The 20,942-nt window shown below is 41.0% G+C and overlaps 1 protein-coding gene across 1 annotated transcript in view; it reads left to right on the top strand.

The window, feature by feature from the left end:
• tenm4 (teneurin transmembrane protein 4) overlaps positions 1 to 20,942 on the top strand; it is a 1,643,409-nt gene that overhangs the window by 1,603,192 nt on the left and 19,275 nt on the right. Inside the window, exons 31-33 of the mRNA XM_059964502.1 lie at positions 4,880 to 5,176; positions 6,512 to 8,123; positions 11,648 to 11,790. Coding sequence (XP_059820485.1) covers positions 4,880 to 5,176; positions 6,512 to 8,123; positions 11,648 to 11,790 — 2,052 coding nt within the window. The remainder of the gene's footprint in view (positions 1 to 4,879; positions 5,177 to 6,511; positions 8,124 to 11,647; positions 11,791 to 20,942) is intronic.

Genomic DNA, 20,942 nt, shown 5'->3' with positions numbered 1-20,942 from the left:
CTGGCTGCTGTTTGGAGGCCTGGATACAACTGCCATTAGAGTCCTTTACACCTTGCCATTTCTTAACTCAACCCATAGAGACTCTACATCTTCCAATCCTATGTCACCCCTTTCTAATGATTTAATATTATTTATTACACACGGGGCCACATCACCCCCTCTGCCTACTAATCTAACTTTCCATTACACCAATATATCCTTGGACATTCAACTCCCAATGGCAGCCATCCTTTAGCCAAGTTTCAGAGATGGCCACAACATCATACTTGCCAATCTGTAGCTGAATTTCAAGATCATCCATTTTATTTCTTATGCTGTGTGCATTCAAAAAAAAAAACATTTTCAGTCCAGTATTTGTTGCTTTCTGTTTTATCTGTGGGGAGTAGCAGAGGGACTGCTGCTGGTCATTGTTGCAACCTCCAGTCTACGTGCTGGCAGCTGCAGGATCTGGCAATAGATGAACACAAGCTGAGGCTTTATAAAGCATTGGTCAGACTACATTTGTGAGCAGTTTTGGGTTCCATATCTGAGAAAGGATATGCTAACATTGGAGAAGGTCCAGAGGATATTTACAAGGATGATCCTGGGAATGAAAGAATTAATGTACGAGGAGCATTTGAAGACTGTTCCTGCACTCGCTGGAGTTTACAAGAATGAGGGAGGATCTCATTGAACCTTACCGAATATTGAATAGCCTGGAAGGGTGGTCATTGGGAGGATGTTTACAGTAACACAAAGGACACAGCCTCAGAATAGGACATCCCTTTAGAACTGAAATGAGGAAGAACCTCTTTAGCGAGAGGGTGGTGAAACTGAATTCATTGCCACAAGCAGCCTTGAAGACCAAGTCATTGGGTGTATTCACAGTGGAGGTTGAGAGGTTCTTGATTATCAAGGATGTCAAAGGTTATGGAGAGAAGGCAGGAGAATGTGTTGAAGGGGGAAATAAATGGCCATGATTGAACGGCAGAGCAAACTAAATGGACTCAATGGCCTAATTCTGCTCCTATGTCTTATGGTCTTAGAGTAATGTACATTGAAACTGACAATATATAACTTGACACAAGGAAACCCCACATGGTGTTTTGGGACCTTCACAACTGGAGATTTCAGTGTTTAAAGGATTTTAAAAATAGCCTTAGGTGACATACGGCACTGTTTCATTCCAATAAAATGCTGTGAACAATTTCTAGGGCAATAAACAAAAAAAAACATGATTTACGTATCTAGTAGCTATAATTACTGAGGACTCCGTATCTGAAGAGGAAGATAAGACCTGAATTGTCATTGTTCCCAATCAATTAATAAAACCATCACAAGTCAGAACAAGTAACAGTATTTCTCTTAATGGAAGGTTGCATTTGTTGTAAACCCTGGCCTGATCTACAGCTGTGAGGGAAAGTGCTCAAGTAAAGGTCAGTGTAGAATTGAGGCATTAGAAATTATCTGCTTTGGAAGGCTGCTGGACATCTCATAACCTGAACATTTCGTCTGTCAGCAATGGGTTTATCAGCAACAAATCTTTCAAGAAATTGTGTAAAGCTAGCCAAGTACAGGAAGGATACGCAGGAGGAAGTTATGCAGTATCTAAGATGCCTCAACAGCCCTCACAGTGGATTTGATTTGAAATGTTCTTTAGTGTAGTTTCCACAATTAACTGAGTTCACCTTTCATCCCGTTGAGCTGTTAAATAAGTCAATTAGAAGTGTTTTGTTGTAATATGTACTAATTAACACAACAAAAATACTAGTAAATCTTTTTTCCCCAATTGTAAACACTGAAAGCAGAAATTACCGGAAATACTAAGCAGGTCAGACAGCATCTCTTGGGAAACATTTAACATTTCAGCTTGATGACTGTTTGTCAGAACACCATTAACTTGCAACTTCCTTTCTCTCTCAAATCTTTTTAACTACCATATTAAATAGATATCTGCTTACCAGTTGTGCTGTATCTGAAATTTCATATCATATTTCAGCATCTCCCTAAAATTCAGACAGGATACATGATGAAACTGTGGACATGAAAGAAACTCACTGCTCCAGACTTTATCTAAAATGTTTTAAAATACTTTATTTTAAAATAAAACGATTCAGAAATGCAAAATAATCTTTCCAACATTAACAACAAATAAGAATAGTGTAAACGAAGTGAGATCTAAACCATTTCTCCAAAAGGGAGGAAGGAAATACTTCTGCTCTTTAGAACTTAGTGACAGCATGTGAAACAGAGGCAACTGTCGGAACAAAATGCCACGAGAGAGCTTCTTCAGGAGCACTGGAGGTACGACTTGTTGCTGCACAGCTCTCTCTCTCTCTGGCTGTTTAGAGCATAACTACAAACCCTCTGATGGTACCATGTGTTTACAAACAAACGTTGGAATTCTCTGCAGCATTAAGGATGATAGCCATCAAGTCACCTACATACTTGAAAATCCATCTGTCTCGGTATGATGACGTTTTGCAGGCAGTTCAGAAAACTACCGGATACTCTAATAGATATGCATCTTCTGAACTGTGATTGCTTCAGTCCATAGTCTGTAATTTCGCTTTTAAGGATATACTTTTGAACTGGTGGGATGATCTGGCACATCTGCGATCTTCTGAGGAATCCAGTGTATTAGAATCTCGAGAATGTGGGTACAGCGGGGCAGCCATCACTCTGGGTGGGCGCTGTGTCAAGGCAGGTAGCGGGAGCCAAATCAATGGTCAGCTCGATTACTCCATGCCGATTAAAGCATCAAGCAAGATTAAAATCGTCGAGGATGAGAGCGGAAAACAAGCCATCTATCTGCCATTTGACCTGTCTTGCTCTCTCGCTACCACCGTTGGGTGAGAGGAGCAGGAGTCTTGTGTCCCAGGCTGCTTGGTTCGGGACCAGTTGTTGCCCTGCAGCCATTAGGCTCCGAGACGGGCTTCACTCACCCCAGCACTGAATGGGCTCCACAGCTGCGGAATCTCTTTCATGGATTTTGTAGTTCATGTTCCATGTGCCTTAGTTTACTATTTTTTACCATTTGTGTGATTTGTCCTCTTTTGCAAGTTGGTTATGTGGCAGTCTTGTACATTTTTTAGTAAAGCCTATTGTTTTTCTCTGTTTTGTGAGTGCCTGCAAGAAGGTGAATCTCAAGGTTGTATATGGTATACTGATTTATCCAATTACATTATAATTTTCTTTCTCTTGGTCCAGTATGCACTGGACTTGGACCACATTCAGAGTATTCTTCTGTGGAATTAGTGTGTGAATGCTTTGAGTTCCTGTCAGAACATTGATTTATTGATTGTGATGGGTATAGGCAGGGTACATAGGAAGTAAGGTTTCACTGATAATCAAAGATGTCTAAAACTAGAGAGTGCCGTGTTAGGAAAAAGGGTAAGAGATTTTGAGGAATTCCAAGGAAGAATGTGTTTTCAAGGTGGTTGGAATATGGAACACACTGTTAGGGTGGGTGGTGAAGGCAGATGCTCTCACAACATAAAGAAGTGTCTGGATGAGCATTTGAATGACTGAGGCATAGAAGATTGCAGACTAAGTGCTGGTAGATGGAGGTGGTCAGCATCAACAAGATGGTCCAAAGAGCTGTATAACTCCATTATTCTTGTTATTTCTCCATATGTAATGCCATTACAGCAGCATTGTGTTTACATGTAGGCAACCAACCAGTCTATAGCTGTTCTTTAGCTTAAAGATTGCTTCATTTTTCAGTAATGTTTAAAGATTAATTTTAAACATTTTAAAGATTTCAGATCATTGGAACATATAGTGAACTGCATTACTTGTGCAAGTGACCGATTCAGTCCAAGGTTGTGCAAATGTCGCCATGCTTCTGGCACCGACATAGCATGCCAACAACTTACTAGTCCATGTATCTTTTGATTGTGGGAGAAAACAGGAGCACCCAGAGGAAACCAACACAGCCATGGGGAGAATGTAACAAACTCTACATACAATGGCGAGAACTGAACCCTGATCACTGGTGCCATGCTTCCATAGTATGTATCATTATTAATACAGTGACGCCATTCAACAAAAAATGAAGCTTCTCTTTTGTGGAATGAAGTTTCAAGTCAAAATAGTCAAATTCTACACAGTCTTGGAGACTAATCTCAGAATTTATTAATAACTGTGGAGGTTTAGAAGTATTACTGTGTTTAGCATCTACAATTTCAAAACCATTCCATGGACAGACAGCCTTTACCTTTGTTGGAAAAGCTCTTGACTTAGAAGGAGAGCATGAAGAAAATTTTGCACATCGACTCTCTTGGTTTACAACAGTGTCACTTGCAAATGCAAGTAATTTTCTTCTTTAGTAATCAATTCCATAGAGAACTTCAGCTTTCCTTAAACTTTTGAACTTTCAAATTGCCTTACTTTAATTGCTGTGTCTTTCAAGTGAGATGGTTTGCTTCACATAGTCCAATGCAAATAACAATCCCACAGTAGCATTTCTGAACAAAAAGTGGATCTTCTTGGGACATCCTGTGGAGAGAGTAAATATCCTATTATAATTTCTTTATAACCCATTTATTTAAGGTGGAAGCAGCTTGAAAATGTGATCAAACTCAACAGGGGTTCACGTTTTTCCACTTTTGTACTTGAGTGCACTCTACGTAATTTATGCAGCAGCAATATGGAACTCAATTCCTTCCAAAGAGAGAGAGTAATCAAAACTCTATAATTTTAAAATATAAATGGGTTACAGGGAAATTTGTCTATCAATTGTGTGCTCCAATGACATTTTAAGAATTTTAACTATCTTTGCGCAAACAATAACTGAGTTCATAGCTGTACACCACATTTCTGTAACAAACCCAATAGATAGGATTGGTCCAAATTTGAGAGTTAAATGCATGTGTCTGCCTTCCATTTATTTCTACAGGTCCATAGTCGGAATCTGCTGTCTTTGGATTTTGACCGTGTGACTAGAACAGAAAAGATATACGATGACCATCGTAAGTTCACCCTCCGAATCCTGTACGATCAGTTGGGCCGACCTACACTGTGGTCTCCAAGCAGCAAGCTAAATGGTGTGAATGTAACATACTCATCAGCTGGTCTGGTGGCTGGTATCCAGAGAGGAACCATGTCAGAGAGAATCGAATATGACCAAGCAGGCAGGATTGTATCCAGAACGTTTGCAGATGGAAAGTCATGGAGCTACACGTATCTGGAAAAGGTATTGTCCTACTACATTGATGTTCATCTCTCTAAGGTAACACAATTTACATTTTGAGAAAGATGAATCAACAATCCACCGACCCACTTTTCCATAAGAGGTTAACACACCTATTGGAGTTTGACAACTGGAATTCTTAATCAAAACACATTTTGAATGCATGGTCAACAGTAATATCATTTAAATAAAGTTACTAGAGGCATAATCCTTCTGTAACCATCAGACAGCCATTGATAAACCATTAGGAGCAATAACCTTAATTAGTTTTTCATTACACTTAATTGTTCCATTTTGTCATGAGTGAAATGTAATGCATGTATCTCTTATAAGTGAGCCAAAATGAAAAATACCTACAGGAAAATGAAAATGTTTTCCAAACTCTATTGCTATAATTCTGGTCCTGTTTAGTTTCAGAGTTTTGGATCTTTTAAAATATACTCCACAAGGTTCCGCTATAAACGTCTTCAGCATGGCACGAAAGATAAGTTCTGTAAATATAATTTGCAATGTCACATTTCCCTGGTGGAACTGCATTGTGTTCTGCTGTATCCTCCGAAGTCTGCTTGGTTCATTAAATCTTCACTAGGAATTTATCCCAACAATGTCTGTCACCTAATGTTCTGTTCTAGAAACTAGTTACTCCAATTGGCATTGGTATAGAACCAGCTTCAAAGTGTCTGGAATAGGTTTTATTATTTTAATAGAGTGAATAGATATCTGTCATGACAATATGATAAGAATCTGAAGAGACATACTGAAACTGAGCTATTAGAATCATAGAAAGTGACTAATCTTGTAACTAAATTCTAGATGTAATTAGTTGCCTCAGTGCCTCTCTTCGGAGGTACAAAGGATCAAATATATTTACACATCAGCTGAGCATTTGGAATTTATTTCTTAGGTGATCATGGAAGACTATTGCTCGTGTGTTTAAATCTGGTGAATGTTGTTAAGGAAATGTTTTATGATATAGTTACCAGTCATTCAAAACTTTAAGTGAAACTAATTCATTCTGTTTCATCTTCCTCAGGGAGACAATTGAATATGCAGTGTAAATGTGGTTCATATCAGCTAGTGTACTTTAACATACATTGCTAACATGATTTATATAGAACAGATTAATTTCTTAGCAGTTGTATTCCAAACACCTGTTTAGGCTGAGCTACAGATTTAAGTTGCCATGAATCTGAATATATTTTACCTTATAATTAACTAAGCTGATCACGCTAATTGATGTCGTTTTGTGAAAAAACACAAGAAATAGTTAATAGAATTCCTACAATTCATGCTGCATGATAAGTTACCATAAAATATGATTTCTCCTGTTTCTTTTAGTCCTCGGTGTTGCTTCTACATACTCAGAGACAGTACATCTTTGAATTTGACAAAAATGATCGTCTATCCTCTGTAACTATGCCAAATGTAGCTCAGCAAAATCTGGAAACCATCCGTTCTGTGGGCTATTATAGAAACATCTACAACTCACCCGAGGGAAACGCTTCAGTGATTCAAGACTTCACAGAGGATGATCAGCTATTGCAGACTTTATACCTCGGAACAGGACGCCGTGTGCTCTACAAATATGGCAAGCTGTCCAAACTCTCTGAAATCCTTTATGATACCACAAGGATTGGGTACAGTTATGATGAAACAGCTGGTATGCTCAAGACTGTCAACTTGCAAAATGAAGGCTTTACTTGCACGATACGTTTCAGGCAAATTGGCCCTCTTATTGACAGGCAAATATTTCGCTTCAGCGAAGAAGGAATGGTGAATGCTCGCTTTGATTACAACTACGACAACAGCTTTCGGGTTACCAGTATGCAACCTGTCATCAATGAGAAACCTTTACCAATTGATCTGTACCAGTATGACGATGTGTCTGGGAAGATCGAACAGTTTGGAAAATTCGGTGTCATTTATTATGACATCAATCAAATCATCACCACTGCAGTGATGACTCACACGAAGCATTTTGATGCATTTGGACGAGTGAAAGAAGTCCAGTACGAAATCTTCAGATCACTCATGTACTGGATGACAGTGCAATATGACAACATGGGCAGAGTGATAAAACGAGAACTGAAGGTTGGCCCCTATGCCAATACATCCAGATATGCTTACGATTATGATGCAGACGGGCAGCTGCAGACCGTATCCTTGAATGACAAACCTCTCTGGCGCTACAGCTATGATTTAAATGGAAATCTCTATTTGCTAAGCCCTGGCAACAGCGCTCGTTTAACTCCACTGAGGTATGACCTGAGAGACCGGATTATTCGCTTGGGAGATATACAGTATAAAGTAGATGCAGATGGGTTCTTGCGCCAAAGAGGCAACATTATCTTTGACTACAATTCAGCCGGTCTTCTTACCAAAGCATACAGTAAAATAAATGGTTGGAGAGTGCACTATCGATACGATGGAGTTGGAAGAAGAGTTTCAAGTAGAACCAGCTATGGGATGTATTTGCAATTCTTCTATGCAGATCTGAGTAACCCTACAAGAGTGACTCATATGTATAATCATACAAGCTCTGAGGTAGCATCTCTATACTATGATCTTCAAGGCCACCTTTTTGCAATGGAGATTAGCAGTGGTGCTGAGTTCTACGTTGCCTGTGACAACACGGGCACACCATTGGCTGTATTCAGTGCAACCGGTTTAATGATTAAGCAAATCACTTATACCGCGTACGGAGAAATATATATGGACACAAACCCTGCCTTTCAACTCATTGTGGGCTATCATGGTGGCTTGTATGATCCCCTTACCAAACTGATACACTTTGGGCGGCGAGATTACGATGTGCTTTCTGGACGATGGACGGCCCCTGATCACAGTATTTGGAATCAGCTCAGCAACGCTCTTGTACCTTTTAATTTGTACATGTTTAAAAATAACAACCCAGTCAGCAACATACAGGATATCAAATGTTACATGACAGGTGAGAAAGATTATGTATTAATGTTTTAGCAATTAGGTGTTCTGTTTCATGCAGAAAATTGGCACTTAGATAATCCTTAAAGAGCCACATGATGGATAAAGCAGATTCCTCCATTACATTTCAGTGTTTAAAAGCAACACTTATCTAAGACCTGCAATTAATTCATTGTAAAGCAAGCTAACCAGGATTCCCTGATCAATAGCTGGCATGAAATGCGATGCTAATTAAAATAGTTTGTTACTCGCTTGTCTATAATTTATAATATTTACTAAACTATAAATGTTTTATAAGAAGGAGATATTTCTGTATCAGAGAATAGTAGGACAAAATTGCAACTCTTAAATATAATTTTGGAATATCAGTGTAGGTTGTAATAGGAATAATAAAAATTAAAGGAATAACTTAAAATAATAAGAAAGAACAAAGTATGCTTGCTTAAAAGGATTTCAGCTTTACTGCAAGATCTGGAACTAAAGGAAAAATAATTCCCTGTTGCAGAATGCTGTACATACAAGGATATTGTAGTTCTCTAAAATCTTACCATCATTATACAGCATTAACGTGACACGACATTGTTGTTACTTCCAAATGGCTGGTAAGATTGATTCCAGAAATAGACTCAGAGTATCACAGCCAGTGAATGTTACATACTGCAGAATAAGGCAGATTCTATCTCAAGGACAAATTAAAATTAGTGCAGAAAAGATTAATTTGCATTGAAAATATGCTTAAAATGGTCTTGTATTTTGTACTTCGGGTTCACTGAAGTAATTATAGGCCAGTGGGCCATTAGAATTGTCATAGATTAAAAATTAAAGATTAACGATTAGCATTATTTGTCGCATATACACTGAAAATCAAAATATACAGTGAAACGCATCGTTCTGCGTCCATGACCAACATAGTCCAAGGATTGTGCTGGGGCAGCCCGCAAATGTTGCCGCACTTCCACCACCAACATAGCACGCCCATAACTCAGCAACCTGAACCCAACCATACCTCTTTGGAACGTGGGGGGAAATCGAACCACCCTGAGGTAACCCGTGTGGTCATGGGGAAAATGTACAAATTCCTTATGGGGCATTGTCAGGAGTCAAACACAGATTGGTGATCATTGGCTCTGTAAAGCAACGCTACTGTGCCGGCCAATCATAGACCTTATAACTGTACAGCATAGGGATAAGCCCTATAGTCCACCATGTTTACATCTACCATGCTGCCAAACAAATGAGTCCCACCTGCCTGCTCATGGTCTGTACCCTCTTAAATGTGGCTATTGTATCTGCCTTCATCCCTTCCCCTGACAGTATCTCCAGGCACTTAGTACTCTCTGGGTAAAAAATAAAGCTTTGCACATCTCCTTTAAACTTCTTCCCTCTCAGTGGAAACCTATACCTTCTACTATTTAACATCTCCAACCTTGAAGAAGGAGTCTGCCCCTCATAATTTTATATACTTCTATCAGGTCATCCCTCAGCCTCTAATGGTCCCAGAGGAAACAATCCAAATTTATCCAATGTATCCTTTTAAGAAGAATCCACCAATTCAGGCAACATCCTGGTGAGCATTTCTGCAGCCTCTCCAGACCCTTCACATTCTTCCACCAGTGCGTTAGCTAAACCTGCATATAATACTCCAAATATGGTCTAACCAAAATCACTGCAACCTAACTTGACAACGGTGATATTCAATGCTCCAGCCAGTGAATGCAAACATGCCAACTGTGTTCTTTTTTGCCACTTTCAGGGAGCAAGAAACTTTCACCCCAAGATCCTTTTTGTACATCAGTGCTCCTAAGGGTCCTGTCATCTCTCCACCTTCCTCACTTTTCACAACTCCAGTAATCTTTGCATCATCTGCAGACTTAATAATGAAGCAACCTACTTTTCCATCCAGAGTATATGATTCCATCAAGTACTGGACACTTAACCACCATAATGTTTTTCAAGACACCTGGCATCTCCCCCTTCTTATATCTGCATAACATGTCCTCAAAGATCAACATACCTCTCCCTAATCTCACCTACAACCATGTCCTTTACATTGGTGAATATCAGTGCAAAAGTATTAAGGACCTCACCGACTTATTCTGGCATCAGTTTTTTCCTAGTTCCTTTTCTCTAGCTATTCTCTTGCTATTAACATACCTATAAAATACCTTGGGATTCTCTTTAATCTTATCTATCAAGGACATTTCATAGCCTCTTAGCCTTCCTAATCCCTTGTTTTAAGTTATTTCCTGCTTATTTTATCTTCCTCAAGGGCCTTGTGTAATTTCAGCTTCCTAGACCTTACATATTCTACCTTCTTTTAGACTAAACTTACAATATCCCTTGTTATTCAAGGTTTCTGAACCTTGTCAACATGACTTTCCATCCTTAAAGGATCACGCTGGTCTGAATTCAAACCTTTAGAAGATTCTTACATGTCACAGGTGCATTTACCCCTAAAACTGCTGCTCCAAATCTACTTTCTCCAGTTCCTACCCAATATCATTGTAATTAGCCTTACCTCAATTTAACTTCTTATCCATAACTACCTTAAAATAATAGAATTATGATTACTACTACGACAGTGCTCCTTAAATTAAACTTCAATCAGCTGTTATATGAAAAATAGTTCTGCTGCAAATCACTAACAACCATAGTACAAGTTTAAACTTCTGAACTCATGCTAGTTGCATTTAGTCCCATCAAAATGTAACGGATTTAAATATTGTGCTGGGCTACAACTTTTTAAAAATATTTTGGGAACCCAGTTTTAAATATAATACACATGAGTAGTGATCTTAGTTTTAATCTCAACCACTGACCTAGAAATGAAATCCGAGTTACTTTAATTCCATCTCATAAATCGCACCAGCAGATCAGGCAACTGTTCCAGCCAGAAGTCATCAGCAGATGGAAAAAGAACTTTTTCAGCTGATGTTTTGAAAACATTTGCTCTTTTTTTTACATCCTCATGCAGTCCTTTCCCTTTTAATTCCTTGAGTTCAATTTCTTCCTCTGTAGTGATGGGGTGGAGGGTGGTGCTGTTTGCCTAGCTGTTCATTTTCTGTCTTTCTGCTTCTCCCTGAGCATTTCAGCCATCTTCTTGCTTGCATGAATCAGTTCCTCACTGTTCACTCCAACTCTACTTTTGGACTTCAGCCTTGAAGGAACAAGGAAATGTGTCTTTTTCCTTGTTGTCTCCTTGATAATCTTTTTTTTCAACCTTGATGTAAAACCAGTTAAGACATCTGCTTTCCTTGTACGTACAAGAAATACAACCTGTTTCTAAAAGTAATTTTACAGAGTATAACTTCCCGCCAAATTTGAAACAACTGTTAAATGCTAATTAACATACCATGCATAGAACAATGTACAATATTCTAAATGCATTACCACATCTTTAAAGAAAGGTACTAATGACTGTCAAGTTTTCAGTGGTAAACCTGTAATAAGGTGAATAGTTGGCAGGTGTGTGTACATAAATACAATTACAGTCAGAGCTTATGTGAGATTTTGTTACTCTGTATGTAACAGATGTGAACAGTTGGCTGCTGACATTTGGATTCCAGTTGCACAATGTGATCCCAGGATATCCAAGAACAGAAACTTCTTCAATGGAACCTTCCTACGAGCTTCTGAACACTCAGGTGAAAACCCAGCAGTGGGACAATACTAAGGTAACAATCTACAAGTGAAAGCCATAGAATATTGTAAAGACAGAAAAGCAACATCCTCTTAAGACATCTGTGGGCACACCAGTTCCAATTAGTATAAATAGACAGCCAATCCTAAAGTTATGTTTATGCTCATTTATTTATTTTTCTGGTTTTGGGCATTACTGGCAAGGCTGACATTTATTGACTGTGCTAATTATTGAACAGTCTTCTTAAATTGCTGCAGTCCTGCTGACTGTACTCGTTGGGTAGGAAGTGCTATGACTTTAACCCAGTGACAATAAAGTAACAAGAATTTATTTCCAAGTCAGGCTGGTGTGCACCTTGGAAAGGAGTCCGCAAGCAGTGGCGTCCCGTGCATCTGAAGCTTTTATCCTTCTCAGTGGTAGAGGTTATTAGTTTGGGAGGTACTGTCACAATGGTGTAGGCAAATAATTTCTGTGCACGTTGTAACTGCAGTCGTTCATCACTTGTGGAGTTTAGGGTGGTGAATGCAAAATCAGCGAAGTGGATTGCTTTGTCCTAGATGGCAACGAGCTTCTGGAATATTGTTGGAGTTGTCCTCAATCAGTCAAGTAGAGAACATTCTGTCGCACTCCTTGTAGATGGTGGAAAGGTTTTGGGGTGTTGGCAGATGAGACATATATACAGAGCCTGTACCTGCTCTTGTAGACACAATGTCTCTGTGGTTCATCCAGTTGAGCTTATGGTCACGGCAACCGTCAGGTTGTTGATAACAGGCATTCAACAGATAATTCAACCCTTCATTGGAGGTAGCATTGAGAAGCAGTTTGGCACTACAAATCGCTACTTACCAACACGTGTCTGGATTTTGTCAAATAAAATTGAGCACAGTTCAGTCACCCTCAAACAGTTTGCCTCATGATGGAAGGAAAATCATTGACCAGAATCAAGTTTATTATCACTCGTACATGTTGTTCGGTTTGTTGTTTTGTGGCAGCAGCAGTGCAGTGCAAGATATTAAAAAAGCTGCAGAAGTTCCAAACTGTGATGCTGCAATACGTTCTAAGATGTGCTGAGATACATCATCGGAGATTAACCTGGGGTCACTGGCTGTTTTGAGTCATTCAACATCAAACTCTCTTGCCAAGACAACCAAGCCAGGGCCAATCAGGGCCCTGGCTTGTGTCCCAGCAGCATTCGTCCAGAGGTCACACTTCATGATCCATAAGCAACTGCAGGCTCACTCAGCAGCCTCTGTGGCTGTCCAGTAAAAATCAATATTGTAAAAGAGTAATAGTGAGGTCATGCTCATGGACCATGCAGAAATCTGAAGGCAGAGTGAAGAAGCTATCCTAAAGCATTGAATGTGGGTCTTTAGGCTCCTGTACCTCCTCACTGATGGTAGTAATGAGAAGAGTGGATATTCCAGATGGGGAGGGTCCTTAATGATGGATGTCACCTTCTTGAGGGATCGCCTTTTGAAAATATCCTCAGGGTTGTGCCCACGATGGAAATGATCAAGTCTACAGCTTTCTGCAGCCAACTCCATCATGATCATATCTGCAGCATCTTTCAGTCCCGTGGAGTCTCAATACCAGGTGGTGATGAAACCAGTGAAAAATGCTCTTTACTGTACCTCTGTAGATATTTGCTCGAGTCTTTGATGACAATCCAAATCTCCTCCAGCTCCTAATGAAGTATAGCCTCCGGCGTGCCTTCTTCATGACTGCATTCAGGTCCAGTATAAATCCTCTGTGATGTTGACACCCAGGAACTTGAAGCTGCTCACCCTTTCAATCACTCGCCTCTCAGTGAGGACTGCTGTGTGTTCTCCTGACTACCTCTTCTTGCAGAAGGAGACGCAGAGACTCGGGTTCTGAAGTTCACAACTTAGAACAGTACAGCACAGGAACAAGCACAATGTTATGCCGAACCAATTAAATTTGTAATCAAGTGGCTAATTAAACTAATCTCTTCGGCCTACACAATATACATATCCTTCCATATTTCTCAAATTCATGTGTTTATCTAAATGTCCCCTGAAAGTCTCAAATGTTTCTGCCTCTACCATCATCCTTGGCAGTGTATTCTAGGCACCCATCACGCTCTGTAAATACACCTTGTCCGTCACATCTCCTATGAAGATACCCCCTCTCACCTTAAATACATGCCCTGTGGTATTAGACATTTCAATCCTTGGAAAAAGGTATTATCTATCTACTCCATCTATGCCTGTCATATTCTATAAACCTCTCTGAGGACTCCCCTCAGCTCCTCTTTTCCTGAAAAACAACCCAAGTTTGTCCAACCTCTTCTTGTGGCACAAGTCCTCTAATCCAGGTAACGTCCTGGTAAACTGCTTCTGTACCCTCTGTAAAGCCTCATCGTTCTTCCTGTAATGCAGTGACCAGAGACCAACACTATCTCCTCCTTTACCTCAAAATACCTTAGCATAGCAATATGCTAAGCACTGATCTCCCTATCCTCCTAACCTTGGTAAGTAATAATGTAGAGAGCTCATTAAGGACCTCACCCAAGTCCTCCACATCCAAGCAAATGTTCCCTCCTTTACCCTTGATTGATCCTACCCTTTCCCTAGTTATCCTCTTGCTCTTGATGTATGTATAGAATGCCTTGGGATTTCTTTATTCCTACTTGCCAGGAACTTACTATGGCCCCTCCTAGAGTTCCAAATTTTCTGCCTAGAGTTCTTTTCTGGCTTCTTTATAACCCTCAAGGGCTCTGTTTGATTCTAGCTTCCTAAGCTTTACATACTTTTCCTTTTACTCCTTGACTAAATTCATAACCCCTGTCAGCATCCAAGGTTCTCTGACCTTATTGTCCTTGTCCTTCTTTCTGGCTGGAATGTGCCTGCCCTGTACTCTGTGCAGTTGGCCTTTAAACACCTTCCACATGAAAGATATGGACTTGCCAAAAAACAGCTGTTCCCAGTTAACTCTCTCTAGCTCCTGCCTCATGCTCTTCTAATTTGCCCTGCTCCAATTTAATGCTCTCCTGCAAGGTTCATACTTTTCCTACCTATAACTGTGATCACTGTTCCCTAATTGTTCACCCGCTGAAAGGTTGGTCACCTGGCCAGGCTCATCCACAAAACCAAGTCCTATACAGTCACTCCTCTTGTTGAACTATCTACAGAAACCCACCTGGACATCTAATAAATTCTGCCACATCTAAACCTCTTGTCCCAGCTTATACTGGAGTGTTGTGGTCCCCATGATACCAACCCAATTGTTTTTACACCTTTCCTTAATCTGCTTGCATATAAATTCCTCATTGTCCTGGTGGCTATTGGGGGGCGGCGGGAGGGGTCTGTAGTACAATCCCATCAGAGTGATTGCACCCTTGCTACTTTTGAGTTTTACCCATCCTGACTCAGTGGATGAGCCCTCCATTATACCCCTCTGAGTGCAGCTGTGATGTTGTCCCTGTTTAGTAGTGCAATTCCCCCACCTCTTTTACCTCCTCTCTATCATTTCTAAAATACTGAAACCCTGGAATATTAAGAACCCATTCCAGTTCCTCTCTCAATCAAGGCTGTGTAATGGCCACAACTTCATAGTTCTATGTACTGATCGATGCTCTAAATTCATCATCTTTACCCATAATGCTTCTAGCATTAAAATACACACACTTCAAACTATCCCATCACTTCTATTACTTTGCTCCTGCCTGCCTTTACTAGACCTGACAACTAACTTCCTGTCTATCCCTCCTCTTATTGACCCAGTGCTGTGGTTCCAATCCCCCTGCCAAACTACAAGTAGTTTAAACCATACTGATTAGCACTAGCATACCTCTTAGACAGGATATTGATTCCCCTCCAGTTTAGATGCAACCCATCCCTCTTGTTCAACTCACCTTTGTGCCAGAAAAGGTTCCAATTATCCAAGAACCTGAAACCCTGCCTCCTGCACCAGTTCCTCAGCCACTCATTCATATGTACTATCATCCTATTCCTCTCCTGACTAGCATGTGGCACTGGGAGTCATCCAGAGGTTACTACCTTGGAGGTCCAACACTCTTTCCCTTTTCCTAACTCTTTATACTCATGTCACTCACTGTGACAGGCTACTTCTCTCTTTCTACCAATGTGATTGGTGCCAGTATGCACCACAACCTCTGGCTGCTCACCCTCCCTCTGGAAAATCTTCTGCAGTCGCTCTGAGACACCTTGGACCCTGGCACCAGGGAGGCAACATACAATCTTGGTGTTTCTTTCAAAATCCACAGCATCTTCCGTCTGTCCCCCTATCTATCCAATCTCCTATCACTATCGCTCTGTCTGATGTCACCTTTCCCTGCAGAGCCTCAGGACTGACTACATTGCCACTGGCCTGGCTGTTGCTGCTGTGCCCTGATAGGTCACCCCCTCCAAAGGGGTATATTTGTTGCTAAAGGGAATGGCCACAGGGGAACCCTGCACTGACTGCTTACTCCCCTGACTTCTGGTGATCACTCATCTACTATGTTAACAAGTTCCATTGTTTAAAAAAGGCTCAAAAAGTAAGCCGGGAAATTACAGGCCGGTAAGTTTGACATCAGTAGTAGGTAAATTATTGGAAGGAATACTAAGAGATAGGATCTACAAGTATTTGGATAGGCAGTGACTTATTAGAAAAAGTCAGCATGGCTTTGTGCATGGCAGGTCATGTTTAACCAATCTATTAGAGTTTTTCAAGGAAGTTACCAGGAAAGTGGATGAAGGGAAGGCAGTGGATGTTATCTACATGTTCAGTAAGGCCTTTGTCAAGGCCCCACATGGGAGTTTAGTTAGCAAGATTCAGTCGTTAGGTATACATGGTGAGGTAGTAAGTTGGATTAGATATTGGCTCAATGGGAGAAGCCAGAGAGTGGTCGTGGAGGATTGTTACTCTGAGTGGAGGCCTGTGACTAGTGGTGTGCCACAGGGATCAGTGCTGGGTCCATTGTTATTTGTCATCTATATCAATGATCTGGATGATAATGTGGCAAATTGGATCAGCAAATTTGCTGATGATACAAAGATTGGAGGTGTAGTGGACAGTGAGGAAGGTTTTCAAAGCTTGCAGAGGGATTTAGACCAGCTGAAGGAATGGGCTGAAAAATGGCAGATGGAGTTTAATACAGACAAGTGTGAGGAATTGCACTTTGGAAGGTCAAACTAAGGTAGAACAAACAAGGTAAATGGTAGGACACTGAGGAGTGCAGTAGAACAGAGGGATCTGGGGGTACAGATACATAATTCCCTAAAAGTGGTGTCACAAGTAGATAGGGTCACAAAAAGAGCTCTTGGTACAGTGGCCTTTATAAATGAAAGTATTGAATATAAAAGTTAGAATGTAATAGTGAGGCTGCATAAGACATTGGTGAGACCGAATCTGCAGTATTGTGTGCAGCTTTGATCGCCTAATTACAGGAAGGATGTTAATAAGGTTGAAAGAGTGCAGAGAAGCTTTACAAGGATGTTGCCAGGAGTTGAGAAACTGAGTTACAGAGAAAGGTAGAATAGGTTAGGACTTTATTCCCTGGAGTGTAGGAGAATGAGGGGAGATTTGATAGGGGTGTATAAAATTATGATGGGTATAGATAGAGTGAATGCAAGCAGGCTTTTTCCACTGAGGCTAGGGGAGAAAAAATAGAGGTCATGGGTTAAGGGTGAGGGGGGAAAAGTTTAAAGGGAACATTGGGGGGGCTTCTTCATGCAGAGAGTGGTGGGAGTGTGGAATGAGCTGCCAGATGAAGTGGTGAATGCGGGCTCACTTTTGACATTTAAGAAAAACTTGGACAGCTATATATGGATGAGAGGGGTTTGGAGGGATATGGTCCAGGTGCAGGTCAGTGGGACCAGGCAGAAAAATGGTTCAGCACAGCCAAGAAGGGCCAAAAGGCCTGTTTCTGTGCTGTAATGTTCTTTGGTTCTGTGGTTCTACTATCTGGGTCTGACCACCTCAGTAGACGTTTCACCCATGAGGCTTTCAGCCTCCTGGATGGTCCTGGGTACATCCAGCTCCAGCTGCAGTTCCTTGACCTTGTCAGTCAGGACCTGAAGTTGGATGCACTTCCCACTGATCTAGACAACAGGGAAGCTATTGGCTACCCTGCAAACCCACATCTTACAAGAGGAGCATTCCATTGCCTTAACCATCATCCTGCCTCCACATGTTATAACTCTAACTTCTCAAGCTTAAGTTCTAGCCTATGCCTGCTTTCGTTGAAGCCTGTTGAGCCAAAGCCCGACACTCTGACACCAGCCCACTCCAACGGCAGCCTTTCAGCTTCCACCTCTTCTTTTTGTTGGCCCTTGCCAAGTGCCTAAGAGACTGTTGTGATGCAGCCCACTGAAAAGTCCAGAAAAGCCCCGAGCGCTTTTTAAACCTCGCACGGCATTGCCAACAAATGAGTGCTCACGATGACTGCAGCCCACCAACAAATTCCAAAAGTCCCTGAGCTCTTTTTGAACCTCATACTGCCACACCAATGAGTGAATTGTTGACGAAAACTGAGGGGATGATGGTGTTGAATGATGAGCTGTAATTGACAACAGCAACCTGACATATGATTAATTTGCTGTTGTCCAGGTGGTCCAAAGCCAAGTGGGGACCCGGTAAAATTGCATCTGCTCTAAACCTGTTGTGACAGTAAACAAATTGCAATGGGTCCAGACCCTCGTTCAGGCAGAAGTTAGTTCTAGCCGTGACCAAATCGATGAAGTAGCTAAGGATCTTTGCACTTAGGATATTGTGATAAGCTCCTGCAGTGATGTGCTGGGACTAAGATGATTAACCTCCAACAACCACAGCCAATATTGTTTGTGTGAAGTAATACTCTAATCATTAGAGCTCTTTTTTCACTCATCGACTTCAGATTTACCACAATGCCTTGAGGCCACGTTCTTTAAAATCCTGCTTTGAGTTCTTGATCAATCATTCTCACCTCTTCTTTGGAATTCATCTCCTTCTTACATATTGAAATAAAGATTGTGTTGAAGTCTGGAGCTGAGTGACCCTGATGGAACCCTGGTGAATAAGAAGTCCTTGGTAGCAGAATTGATGATACCTACTGTCAATTTAATGATGATTGAGAGTAGTCAGCACAGTAGTTATCCAGACAAAATTTATCCTGCAAAATGAATGAGACACACCAGGCTGTTTTTCACATTGAACAAGAAGACGCCAGTTTTTAACCGTTCTGAGCTAGAGTAGCAGGTTACAGCTGAGGTACGGTCTGGTCTAGTCCCTTTGCTGAATCAAGTGCTTACAGCCATTCCTTGGTATTAGGTGGAGTGAATGGAATTGCTGGAGGAATGCTTCTGTAGTGTTAAGGATTGAAGGAGGAAGCTGAGATGGATCATCCATGTGGCATTTCCTTCTACAGATGTTCCAGCCTTGTCTTTACAGTCCCATGTCAGGCCCCACTGTCATTAAAGATGGGTGTGTTCGATGAGTTTCCACCCATTTAGTTTAATTTTCCATCAGCATTCATATTTGCAATATTGTGAGCAATTCTAGGCCCTGTAGCTAAGGCGAAATGTGCTGGGCCTGGAGATTGTCCAGATGAGGTTCCCAAGAATGATCCCTGAAATAAAAGGCTTATGAGGAGTATTTGATGTCTCTGGGTCTCTCATCGATGGAGTTCAGGAGAATGAGGGAAGATCTCATTGAAACCTACCAAATATTGAAATGCTGGATGGAGTGGAAATGGAGAGGATTATCTATTAATACGAGAATTGAGGATCCAAGAAGACTCGGAATAAAGAGTCATTGCTTTAGAACTAACAAATTTCTTCAGACACAGTGTGGTGAATCTTGTGGAGTTTGAATTAAGTCATTGGATAAAGTGAAAGTGGATATTGATAGATTCTTTATTGGTAAGACAGTTAATGGTTTTGGGGAGAAAACGGGAGAATGGAGTTTTAAAAAATCAGCTTGAACGGTGGATCAGATTTGATATACATATTTGTGCCCCTGTGCTTTTATGGTCTTATGGTCTTAAGTAACAAAACAACAGAGTTTTGATCTGATTCAATCATTGTGAGATCACTTATCTCTAGGTACTGCATGCTGCTTTTTCTATTTCACCATCTTCACCAGGTTGGCACCTTATTTCCCAGCATTCTCCTCTCTTCTCATGGAAAGAAGTTGGAAGTCCTTGTCGATATTAGCAGAGTGAGGAAAATGACAGATCACAGCTTACAGATTGCACTAACATACATTCTCGCCACGGTTGACGGACCACAGCACTTCAGAGATCCACAATTCTGGGTTGTCAAATCTGAATCAGAATGAGAATCTGGTTTAATATCACTGCTGTGAAATTTGTTGTTTTGCAGCAGCAGTATATTGCCATACATAATAATTCTAAAAACTATAAATTACAATCAAACTATATATAAAATTAAACTAATTATGTAATGCAAAAAGTGTGCAAAGAAAAAAGATAAACATTGTGAGGTAGTGAACATGGGTTCAGAGATCTGATGGAGACGGGAAAGAAGCTGTTCCTGAAACACTGAGTGTACACCTCCAGGCTCCCACACCTCCTCCCCAGTGGCAGCATTGAGAAGTGGGCATGTCCTGGGCGATAGGGGTCCCTAATGGTGGAGGGCATCCCCTTGAGGCACCACCCTCCAAAGGTGTTCTGAATGCTTTTGAGGCCAGTGCTTCTGATAGAACTGATAGAGTCCACAACTCTCTGAGCACTTTTCCAATACCATCCAGTGGCCCCTCCGTACCAGACAGTGGTACATGGCACATGGCACACGTACCATGGCACATCTGCAGAAACATTCCAACTCTCTCCAAACTCACAATGAAGTACAACTGCTGTCATGTCCTCTTTGTAATTGCATCAACATGTTGGGCGCAGGACAGATATAAACCAAGCTGAGACTGTCCTGTACTGTTCTATGTTCTATTCTTAAGAGACATTTAGATAGACACACAAATGTGAGGAAAACGGAAGGATATGGACATTGTGTAGTCAGAAGAGATTCGTTCAGTTAGCCATTTAATTACTAACAATCGATTTGGCAGAACGTTGTGGGCTGAAGGGCCTGTTCCAGTGCTGTACAGTTCGATAAGAAAGATTTCTTCCAGGGAAGAACATGATGGGTTTTTTTAAAGAGTGCATTCCAGTCATCACTACTTTGTAATTTCACACTGCCTTGGTGATTGTTGGGTTTCGGTTTCTGC

The sequence above is a fragment of the Hypanus sabinus genome, chromosome 3, assembly GCF_030144855.1.
Source record: "Hypanus sabinus isolate sHypSab1 chromosome 3, sHypSab1.hap1, whole genome shotgun sequence".
Classification (NCBI taxonomy): Eukaryota; Metazoa; Chordata; class Chondrichthyes; order Myliobatiformes; family Dasyatidae; genus Hypanus; species Hypanus sabinus.
This window is presented reverse-complemented; position numbering and strand designations above follow the sequence as displayed.